This window comes from Mus pahari, chromosome 3 (genome assembly GCF_900095145.1).
Source record: "Mus pahari chromosome 3, PAHARI_EIJ_v1.1, whole genome shotgun sequence".
NCBI lineage: Eukaryota > Metazoa > Chordata > Mammalia > Rodentia > Muridae > Mus > Mus pahari.
This window is the reverse complement of record NC_034592.1, coordinates 57,552,843-57,563,832: the sequence shown is the minus strand read 5'-3', so window position 1 is coordinate 57,563,832 and position 10,990 is coordinate 57,552,843. Positions and strand designations below refer to the sequence as shown.

The 10,990-nt window shown below is 51.5% G+C and overlaps 2 protein-coding genes and 1 long non-coding RNA gene across 7 annotated transcripts in view; 1 reads left to right on the top strand and 2 right to left on the bottom strand.

Moving 5' to 3' along the window:
* Positions 1-1,279: 1,279 nt before the first annotated feature.
* Dlx1 (distal-less homeobox 1) lies at positions 1,280-6,642 on the bottom strand. Of its 3 annotated transcripts, none has more exons than XM_029536588.1 (4): positions 6,545-6,642; positions 5,856-6,163; positions 4,964-5,642; positions 1,280-4,310 (listed from the first exon to the last, which is right to left on the bottom strand). In XM_029536588.1, exons 3-4 carry the CDS (start codon positions 5,274-5,276, stop codon positions 3,805-3,807), a joined length of 819 nt encoding a protein of 272 aa, XP_029392448.1. In that variant the 5' UTR covers positions 5,277-5,642; positions 5,856-6,163; positions 6,545-6,642; the 3' UTR covers positions 1,280-3,804. The 3 variants fall into 3 exon arrangements, with proteins under 3 accessions (XP_029392448.1, XP_021049558.1, XP_029392449.1); XM_029536589.1 differs by lacking the exon at positions 6,545-6,642 and having other exon boundaries at positions 2,666-2,994; positions 4,111-4,310; positions 5,856-6,237; XM_021193899.2 differs by lacking the exon at positions 6,545-6,642 and having other exon boundaries at positions 1,280-2,994; positions 4,111-4,310; positions 4,964-6,237.
* A 730-nt stretch (positions 6,643-7,372) lies between these two features.
* Positions 7,373-10,990, top strand: part of LOC115063617 — a 27,289-nt gene continuing 23,671 nt past the window's right edge. The window contains exon 1 of the long non-coding RNA XR_003843458.1: positions 7,373-7,762. This is a non-coding gene — a long non-coding RNA (uncharacterized LOC115063617). The remainder of the gene's footprint in view (positions 7,763-10,990) is intronic.
* The window catches only part of Metap1d (methionyl aminopeptidase type 1D, mitochondrial), a 72,138-nt gene continuing 71,226 nt past the window's right edge, over positions 10,079-10,990 (bottom strand). For 2 of the 3 annotated variants that reach the window (XM_021193254.2, XM_029536353.1), the window contains exons 9-10: positions 10,464-10,542; positions 10,079-10,368 (exon numbers count right to left, since the gene is read on the bottom strand). In XM_021193254.2, coding sequence (XP_021048913.1) covers positions 10,290-10,368; positions 10,464-10,542 — 158 coding nt within the window. In that variant the 3' untranslated portion in view covers positions 10,079-10,289. The remainder of the gene's footprint in view (positions 10,369-10,463; positions 10,543-10,990) is intronic. The other variant, XM_029536352.1, reaches the window with a different exon arrangement.

The following is a 10,990-nucleotide window of genomic DNA, read 5'->3' as shown; positions in this document are numbered from 1 at the left end:
AAGTCCCAATTTCAGTCCTAGAACAGGCATCAAAGTCCCCAGCTTCATCCAACCCTACCTCCCGGTCTTCTCCCATTAGAGGACTCCCCCTCCAGCCCCGCCACTTCCTCCTCCCCTTCCCAAAGGGCGTCGGAAGAGCTCCGCGCATCTGATCTTTCACCAGCACCAATTGAAAAATGGGTGCTTGTCACAACACAGATCACTGCCTTCCAGGCTCTGCTCCCCACCGCGCGCCGGAAAGGACCCCCCAAAGGCGGAGCCCCCTCGGGCAGCAGGAGGGTGCCAGGGAAGCTGGAATCGCACAAAACCGGCCTTCGGGGCCAGAGGTTTTCATTAACCTTTGGTTTGAGACTGGGGTTTGGACTAGGACTAGGCTGGGTTAGACTGGGCCTGAGACCATCAGACATGCAAGGGGTTCAGCCTGGTTCTACCCTGTTAGAGTCATTGCTCTTTTGAAGCAAACTTAATCCCGATGCTCTACCAGAGGGAAGTGTTCTCAAAATGAATTGGCATCTGAAACTCGGGCCTGGGGGTGGGAGCCAATGTTGAGTGACTGGTCAGCTCTCAGTTTCAAAATTCACCGAATCTCCCTGTGCTTTGACATTTCTATCTAGTTCTTGAGTATGTAGAGAGAAGTCTCTAGGCATCAAGCAAGAGTGGCTCTTTTCTTTTTTCTTTTCTTTTTTTCTTTTGTTTTTCCCCAGTGGGAGGCTCGAGTGGCTCCCTGGGACTAAGCTCTGTCCCCAAGGACCTCAGTGATTGATTGGGGTGGTGGCTTGGAAGACATGAGCTTCCTGTCCCTGCCAAGGCGCTATCCTGTGCCTGCGGTCAAGCGAAATCTGGCAGGTCAGATCCGGGTGGAGGCTGGGGCAGAGCCGGGCATCTCTGTTTCCAGGGTTCTAGAGAAATGACAGGGCACCAGGAGAAAGCTCCAGTCTCCCAGGCCTGCTGCCCTGGTGTTCTGCTTTTCTCAGCCTTTCAGTTCCTGAGCACCTCAGAGGAACTCTGCCCCAAAACACCTGCTCCTGAGTCAAATGCCCTAACCCTCTGTAGGACTCCATCTCTCCTAGCTAGGCAAGGATCCCAGGCCATGCTGGGGGGGGGGGAGTAAGAGGAACAGGCCTTTGGGGGCACCCCACAGACCTTAGTATGATATCTTAGTGAGATATTAGAGGTCCCTAATCTCTCCCTAGTAAAGAGTATGTAAGTAGTATGTTAATGTACCAGAGTTGAGGAGGGGCGCCCCTCCTTTCCCTTCAAACATCACAGGAGGCAATGGTTCTTTCTTGAAACCATAATTTTACTGTCTCAAAGAAACTTTATAACTTATTTACAAAGTTCCCCCCCCCCAAGATACAAAGCAATAAGTTAACATTCTCAATATAAAACTAAACTTTGACATAGAGAACACAAAACACAGTTGATTTCAATCGGTCACATTTTCCAAATTTCACAAGTAAAATGTCAAGATTCTCATTTCACAAAGCATCGGGTTTACAGCCACACACAACAGAACGGAAAGAGGCTAAGCTTGTGCAACATGTTTACAGAACAATAATAATAATAATAGTTATTAATAATAATAATAATAACAACAATAATATGTACAGCAATTAGATCCTGCACCAGAGCCTGTGCATTCAGGGTGATGACTTGTGTTCTGTGGTCGAGCCGCTGCTTGTGTCTTACTTTAAAGCGACCTGGAATTGGGGTGCTTTTACAGGACAAATTATTTTCTCTCCAAGGCCCATTCGTCCTCTCTCTTGCTGCCCAAAGTATGATTTTTCTTCTTGGCCAGGTGTTCTTGTCCAAACGTTTTTTTGACAACATCCTATTGGTTTTACATATCTTTCCTTACTTCGTTCTTTTGTTGTTATTTTAATAATTTGGAGCATGTAAAATGCAAATCATTCTGCTTTCCCCTCCTCCATTCCAGCCAAGTACAAAAGTTACTGTGTACCTTAAAAGTCACTTTCCCGTCCTTGTTCCCTCTTCTGGTGTGTTTAAGGTAAATAGTATGTTTGGACAGCACCCACTCCATCTCCCAGAGAATTTGGAATTGACCAACAATCAGCGTCAGATGAAGTTTGTTTTTCAATAAATTAACCCCCCTCCCTCTGATTTTCCCCATTTCCCAAACAAGCTACACAGATGGTCAAGCAGGGCCCGGAAGAAGACCATTCAGGAAAAAGCGGTCCAGGATTCGGTGATGGGCTGCCGGCAGACCAGTGTGGCTCAGACCTGGTGACTTTTTGGAGAGGCCGTAGAATGAGGACAGCAGACACACGAGGACCTTGACTTCGGCGCACAGACAGTGCAAAAAGAAGACAAAGACGGACAGAATCGAAAAAGAGCGTATTTCCCCCTCCTACGTATTTGTTTTTCCTGATAGTCTCACAAAGCTGAGAGTCTGGTCGGGTCCAGCCGGTTATCTTGTGGCACTGGCTGTTTCCAGTGGCTGTGCCTGCGCTTTGAGGCCACTCTGCTATCACCGTGGCCCAAACCAGGTTCGGGCCCAGAGCTGAAAGGTCGCTGGGCCAGACTTTTAGGGACTCCGAGGAAGCAGCAAGCCCTCTGCCTTCACTGTTCCTTTTTATTTTATATTTAGCTCCCCCCGCTTCCGCCCGTGGACCCTTTTTCTCCCGGCCCAGGGCAAGCGAAAAGGTGGATGAACCTGGAGGCGGGAGGGGCCGGGCCAAGGGAGATGGGCAGGAAGCGGGTGAGTGCCAACTGATAACCTCACATCAGTTGAGGCTGCTGCATAGCTTCTTGGTGCGCTGAGGGATACCATGATGTGTAGCTAGGGACGTAGGAGCCAGCGCTGCTGCCGGAGCCCTTCCCAGATGAGGAGTTCGGATTCCAGCCGGGTGGTACCGGTGGGGAGCCGGCAGACAAGGCTCTGCCGTTCGCCAGCGCGCTGCCCTCCAGAGCTGCTCCGCCTTGCTTCATCAGCTTCTTGAACTTGGAGCGTTTGTTCTGGAACCATATCTTGACCTGCAGGATCGGGCGACAACGTGACCGGACTATGACCACTGAGCCTACCCAGGTCTAGGGAGGAGAAAAGGGGCTGATGAACAACAATACCCGCCCTCCTTGCTTTGGGAAAGCTGACAGCTCCAGGATAGCGGGACAGAGACCAACGCCTCCCCACACCCCATGAGGGCCAAAGGCCAGAAAATTGAGACCCGGGTCCAGCCGCTGTTGGCAACCTTTAGAGCAGCTTTCAGAGCCGGGGATAAGAGAACAGGGGAGAACCAGGCCTTGGCTAGCAAATGAGTCGGTGCCATCCGGGCTGACGTTTATGGAAGACCTCATGCAGCACAACGCAATAACAATAAAGAAAATTTAAAACCTAGATAGGAAAGGAGGGTATTTATTAAAATTAGATCTCCTTTCCTCGGACTGATGGAAGAGGCTACAGCGTCTTTGTTAAACTCTTTAGACTCAATCCAACTCCCCCCCCCCATAGGTGTATTTCCTTTCCCCCAGCTCCAACCTAAATCTAGAGACAGACTGGAAACCGGCGTCAGCCCCAGTTCGAATGCCTAGGAACTGCCCAGGGTCTTAGAGAAGTGCAAGAAGAAAAAAAAAATCTCACTTTTTTTTTTTTTCCTTCTTCTTAAGGATCTGGAACTTGGGAAGTGAAGGGCCAGAGGGAAGGATCCGCCTCTGCCACCTCACAAAAAGAAGGAGGTGGGGGAAGCAGGCTTAGGCCCAGGACCCGAGTGATTAGTGACACACTTTAAAGGCAAAGGAAGATTAAATCCCCCTTCTATTGTTCCAGTTGTTCAGGCACGTGTGACCTCAGAGTCTCCAAACAAAACGTCTGGGGAAATCCTTCCAGCTCCCTGCCTGATCAGAAGGACCAGGTAGCCTGCAGGTCAGGGTAGGGTCCGAGCTAGGGCGAACAGTTTGAGGGTGGGAGATGCTGAAAGTCAGAGGTGGATAAACACACACACACACACACACACACACACACACACACACGGGAGTGTGGGGGGGCGGACTGTGACACCTAGAACCAGAGGCCCAGCGAACAAAAAAAAAAAAAATCTGAAGCCTGGGGCTCAGCCCAGCTCCCGAAGCTTGTTTGGCGGAGCGGCCAGATACCTGAGTCTGTGTGAGTCCCAAGGAGGCCGCCAGCTCCGCCCTCTCAGGCAGAGCTAGGTACTGAGTTTGTTGGAACCTCCGGTTCAAAGCCTGCAACTGCAAACTGGAATAAATTGTCCTGGGTTTACGGATCTTTTTCCCTTTGCCGTTAAAGCGCACCTCGCCGCCTTCCACCACCGTACTCTTCTCCGAGTCCGCCCCTGGAGGGACAACAGAAGCAGAGACCCTTGTTATTGCTGCACTGCCTTTAGTGAGGAGGGACGAGAATAAGTGTCTATGGATGGGTTGGCAGAAGTAGGGTCCGAAAAAGAACGTTCAAGAAACCCTGAAAGACTGCGAAGGTCCCTCAAGGTCCGAGCGCAGGTCCCTGGCTGCTGCAGACAGAATTGGGTCGTTCCCAAGAGCGCAGCTATTGCCTTTGCAGAGAAAGTTTGCTATTTTTTGCAGGCGGTAGTTGAGGTTTAATTACCCTTAATTGCATACATTGTTTATAGCGCTACGCAATAAATAATTACCGAGACTAATACGTGCACATGTGGGTTTCTGTTTTCCAGCAGGGCATTGTGTGCTCGGCGCACCGAGCGGCCCAGAGGCCCAGCCAGTGCCAGGAGACGCGCTCGGATTTATCCTTTGCGGGACAGTTGTACATTGAATTGACTTATAATTTTTCTTCTTTTCAGTGACAAGGATCCACAGATTGATATCCGAAACCTCTACTACTTCCGCGCTTTCCCCACCCCCACCCACCTCTCTCTACCCCACACTCTCTTGTCTTTTCTCTTTCCCCCTCCCCTTCTCTCCCTCTCTCCTATTCTCCTTCCCTTTTCTCCTTGTCCCTGGCAAGCGCACGTACCTGGGTCCTCCAGGCGGCTCTGGGCGAGGCTGGCGCTGCCGGGGTAGGACTGCACGGAACTGATGTAGGGGCTGGACGCGTGGCTGCTGACCGAGTTGACGTAGGGGTAGCCCAGCGGTCGGGAGAAGGACGAGGCCGAACCGTAGGCACCGTCGGGCTGCGAATGACCCGCCGAGTGTAAACAGTGCATGGAGTAGTGCCCGTGGGACATGGGAGAAGGAGACATTTGCTGGTTGGGCGGCCCAAACTCCATAAACACAGCCTTGCCCGACACGGGGCTGTTGAGACTTTCTGGCATGGTGGTCATGGTCATCTCTTCTCGCGGGGTCTGGGTGTGGGTCTTTCTCTCCTCTGCTTCCCTTTTGGGGGTCTCTATGTTTCTCAGGACAGGAAGGAACCCAATTTAAGCGGAACAGGGGTTTTCACTTTCCATTCATAAGAAAATGGAGTTTGTCTCTTTGAAAAGTCTAAGCATGATGCTGCCGAGCTCCCCAAAGTCGGTTCAAAGCTTTGACTCAGCCAAGGTCATAAATATTCATGAGCTGGTGGAGCTGATTGGTCGGCTCTCTTGCATAATCACCGGGGATTGGTCCGAGAAGCTCGGGCTCGGCTGGACTAGAGCGGGCGACGCGGCCCGGCCTGGGGAGAATCGGGTCCACACGTCCCGGCCGGGGCTCCTCTGCAACAGAGCGCGCGGAGCGGGACGCACAATGGGCTGCGGCGTCCGCGCTGGGACCTCGAAGGCGCGCGACTCCAGCCTCCCGCCTCCCTCGCGCGCTTCCCGCCCTAGAAACCAACCAGCCGCGCCCTGCCGTCGCCCTCCCCCTTGCTGTCCCCACCCTTCGCCCGCCCCCAACGCCTGGGACCCCGGACCACTTCTTCTTGAGGTCACCTAGTCCGGTGCGGAGCGCCGCTCCAGAGTCCCGCCGCGGTCTCTGGATCGCGGAGTCGCACACTGGGCGACAACCCAGGTAGCCTGCAGCCAGCGGTCCTTCTGAGCGTCCTGTGCCTAGCTCAGCGCGCTCCAAGCCGCGCCTCCCAGGTTGGGGTTCTCTCGGCCACATCCCGGGGATCGGGGTTTGGGGGCCCTCTGGCCCAACTCACTCACTCCACCGCCGCCCCGCCGTTGCCAGCGTTCCCAGGGGCTTGCTCGCATCTCTCCAGGCCCAGCTGGCCACTCCAGCTCGAGGCTGCACGGGTCTGATCAAAGCAGTGCGCGTGGAGAGCCAGGAACCCGCGCTTCTCCACCCAGGAAAGGCGGCCGCACCGCCTCCCCCTCCTTTCCCTCCCAACCTTCCTGACTCCCCCTCCCCTCTCCACTCCCCCTGAGCCACTAGCCCGGGGCTTACTCGCCCCGAGGGCGCGGCTCAGCGTGGAGTCCTGAGGGCCCGCGGTCGCCTGGTGGCTGGAGCGTCGAACTCCTGCCAGGTGGTCATTTTTCGACCTCCTGGGGTTTGGCCAGAGTACTTGGGGTTTGGGAGTCCTAGGGAGACACCGAAACCCTCAGCAAATCCTGATCTGTGGTAGGCTTGATATTTGTGTTTAGATATGCCCCTCTCTGTCGCCCGATCTCTTCCTCACCTCCAGTGGCCAAAGCTGGAGCCTCCGGGCCCGGGGGTGAGGTGGGGAAGCTGGTGAAGAAAAGAGCTGCCAAGGCGCCGTCTACCTTCTGGGTTCAAGTGTTGAAAAGTGCACAAAAGACTCTCCCCCCCACCACTACTACCACACAGTCACCTCGCGTGGCGCAAACTACGCTGGTTGCTAGGGACCGTTGGTTCCCAATCCCGCCAGCCCCACGATGAATCCCAAATTACTTTGTTAGGTAATTAGAAAGTGTTGATAATTATTTCTTTCATAATTTAGCGGTGTGACGGGGACGGGGGGGAAATGATCTTGTGAAAGTTCACACGTGCACACGTATTAGTTACTGATTCATTTGATTAAATGGTAGTCTCAAGTGCTCAGATCCGCAGCTGAAGGCGCCCCATTAGCATAACACTGATGTTTAATTTTCATACGCATAATTAGCCATATATTTAACACTAATAGCAACATGCAGCCTTTCAGCGTTAAACAGCCCGGGGATTTGATCTGGCCTGAGCTGAACCTGCGCCGCGGCACCTTCCCCTATCTGGAGTGCACAGTGATCACAGGGAGACCTCTGTAATCAAGCACATTTTGGCAGAGGGAACACCAATAAAAATGAACATTCAAAACAAATTACATCGGTGATGTCGTTACAGATATGAGTACAGGGGATTCATTCTCTCTCTCTCTCTCTCTCTCTCTCTCTCTCTCTCTCTCTCTCTCTCTCTCTCTCTCTCTCTCTCTCTCTCTCTCTCTCTCTCTCTCTCTCTCTCTCCCTCCTTCTTCAGCAGCAGCTCCTGCCTGCAGATTTCCTCTTCTGATTAAAGGCATGAGGCTGTGCGCAGAAACATTTCATGCAGCATGTTGCTTGGCGCAAAAGAGAAAAACAAAAGAAAGAGGAAAAAACAAAACAAAAGTCCAAAAATCCGTAAACCAATAAAGGGTTTGCCATCGCCTGAAAGGTTTTGGGTTTTTTTGTTTTTTGTTTGTTTGTTTGTTTTTTTCCTTAACCGCCAAACCACAGGGTGAGGCTTTGTAACACCAACCAAGAACTCCAACTCGGCTCATCTTGGTCTTCCTGTCGTACTCGTGATTTTAATTGCTCCTTCTTAGTGCCTGTTTTGGGGTGTGGAGTGCCATCCTGTGCGCCCAACGCAGCCGCTTGGATGCCATCTGAACCGAAGGTCTCTTCGCCTTGAGGGCCTTGCCCATGTAAGTGATCTCTACGGTTGTGCGCCGGGGTTGGGATGGGGAAAACTGGACTGGTGTCTCTTGGAATTTAGTGGAAGGGATGGGGACATCGGATGGCTGGACTGACTAGGACCAGTTTATCCCAGCGACTGGCTGGGTTGGGGAACCGGAGAGCGACCACCGACCGGTCTACTAGGTGCTCTGTCCTTCCACTTAGAGCAGGAGGCCAGGCTGCCTACTGGGAACGGGCGGGTTTCAGAGCCTGGCCACATTTCGAACTGAGCTGTGTGTAGGCGAGGGAGCACATTCCAGAATTATTTCCTAATTCAAGGAAGCAAGCCTTGGGAGAAACTGAGCCGGGTCCCTGAAAGAGTGCACAGGCCTCAGCTAACTTCAGGAAGTGAGATCTTATCTCCACTTTGTGAGCCCCAGAGTGCATTCCTTCAACTGACCCAACTCTAAAGTGACACACCTGTTCCAAAATGCTCAGACCTTTGCCAGCCCAAGTATGAAAGGAACTTAGAATCTCCCATTGATCCTGAAGGTTCCAGATCGGGAGCAGAACTCAGGGGAGTCACCTCAGGAGCCGACAGCTCAGGTGGTAGCCAGCTTCCTCCTCCTGTCTGGAATCCCTGTGGTTTAGGAGTCAGGTCAATTTAGTTGGCCAGCTGAAGTGGAAGAGAGGAGGCTCTTAAAAACAAAACAAAACAAAAACAAACAAAAAAACCCCCTACTTCCCAAGTTTAACTTCAAAGAACATTACACAAAATTCCTTTAAGTTTGTTTCCTACAGAGCTGCTGAGTTTAGCAGTCCAGGCTAGATTACTAAATCAGATTATATACCTTCCCCCCATAAATACCTTCACCTGCAATAATTGTCCCAGTGGTTGGTAAAATCCTGTGGTCCTAATAAAACTATCCTTAGGGGGACCTAAGAGTAAACTGATGTGCAGATAAAGACACCACATGCTAATCTGATTGCTCTAGAAAAGAAGTGAAGTCATTCTCTGGCAAGTATCTTTAAGGCAGCTGGCCCTGCTCCTCTTGGGAATATGGATGCCCCATGGTCACAGCTTCAGTCTCTGAGCCTCTGCCTGGGTGGCGAATTCCAGAACACCTCAAAAGTTTACCAGTTGATCTTTAAAATCCCTGTTCCTTCTTACCCTCAAACAAAGTCGGTTTAGAATTGCCACCACACACGCTCTAGATGTAGAAAAACTGATCTGGGGAGTTGGGGACCATGGATGAATTCCCAAGTTTAGAGGCAAGCTGAAATGTACCACTGTCCCCAGCTTCCCACCTCCTCCTCCATGGTTTTGGATGTCCTGCTAACTCCCTGTGGATGCCTCTATGCTATCAACCCTGGCAAATGTAAAATCTCCTTGGCTCCCCAGATGACCCAAGCCCTATTAAGGACACCTGGCCATCTGCATGAACACAAACCAGAGTTCACAGAGCTGCTGATGTTCTGGCCCTTGATAGCCATGCCCAGAGGGGACTGGCTTCCTGTGAGGCCCAGCCTAGACCACCCTGGAGGTAGGTTCAACAGATCCCTGACGACAAGAGAAAGCAGAGTGCTTTGGGCAGCGATGGATTTCTGCTCCTGAAGCAGGTGGGCCCTGCAGACAAGTTGATCCACAGTTAAAATGGAGAGTTCCAGGTGAGCCTAACTAGGACCTTATCTCAAATGTGCCTGGTGTCTTCTCTCTCAGAGATCCTGTGAAGTCTCAGGAACAACTGCCCAGGGAGCAGGGGAAAGCCTGTCCCAGGACTGCAGTCAGGGGAGGACAGTTTAAGGACTAGCTGGGCTCTAAACTCAAGAGACACACATCTAAAGAATGGGGTTGCAGCTTAAATTTTTAGTACAACAAATGGGGGAGTGTCTCAGGCTGGCAGGGGGATCAAGCATGGCTGACTGCTGGTGAAGAGCCTCAGGGGTCTGTAAGGGTTTGGATGGCTCACATCTTCAGAAAGCCTAAACCTATGGTCCACAGTGAAGAAAACGTTTGGAGGCAATGCTCCCTGGCTCATCCTCTCTGGGGCAAACCTCAATGAGGAGGAAATTGGGGTGGAAGCAGGTGCTTGCCTCTGGAGGTGCCCTTAGTTCAGCCATTTTAAGATCCACGGGGGTGGGGGTGGGGTGGGGTGAGGGTGAGAACCAGAGTAAAACATATTTTGAACTAAAGAAAGGGTTCTGGGTTTTGTTTTGTTTTTGTTTTCCTTTCTGCATGCATGTTAAAGTTTGGAGACTCTATAACTAATCACCTGTCCCTCCCACTCTGTAACTGTACGTGTAAAGACTGGACACAATAGGTTTGAGAGTTTTTTTTGTTTTTTAACTTGAACAGAATGTGGACGGGGGGGGGGGGGGGGAGGGCTAACCACCTGCCCAGAAAGGGAGGTTTGTTTTTCTAGCCACAAGGGCTGTCCTATCGGACCTGAGTCCCCAGAGCCTGTCCTCACTGCAGACTTGTGTGTGGCCTGGGGATGCTTCCTCAATCCTTGAGGTCTTGGTGGCTTTCTGGCCGGCCGGCCGGCCGGCCAAGTCTCAGGCTTCTTGTGGCAGTTTGGTTAGTATCTCCACTCCCCTTGGCGTGATGAGGACTGTGTGCTCGAACTGCGCAGACCTGAAACATGAAACACACGGGGGCTGCTGTCAGGACACTGCAGTGTGCCTCGGGCTTCCCTTCCCCCAGCAGTTCAAAAATCACAGGGCAAACACCTTTGGTTGTCTATCGAGACCACAGTCCATGCGTCCTCAAGGACTTTAAATTCTGGGGAGCCTTCAGTGATGATTGGCTCTGTAGGAGAGAAGCTATTTAGTATAGTAGATGTTGTTTCAGTATGTAATGAGACAGAGAGAGAGAGAGAGAGAGAGAGAGAGAGAGAGAGAGAGAGAGGTTATAAGGAGGCCCCTCCCTCCCTGAGTGTTTCACCCACAGTTGGTGTTGTCGTCTTATAAGAGCTAATAATTGATGCTGCTTACACGGTACACTACAAACTGAACAGTAGGGAGAGGAAACACAACATCATTTAAAAAATGTATGAAGTTGCCTGGTTCATAATTCTTTTTTTTTTTTTTTTTTTTTTTTTTTTTGTTCTCTGTGTAGCCCTGGCTGTCCTGGAACTCACTCTGTAGACCAGGCTGGCCTGGAACCACCCAAACACCAGTCCCTCTTATAAATTCCAGTCAGTTTTTAAAAAATATTTGAATTTTTAAAACACGCTCAAAATGTTCATTAATCAGCA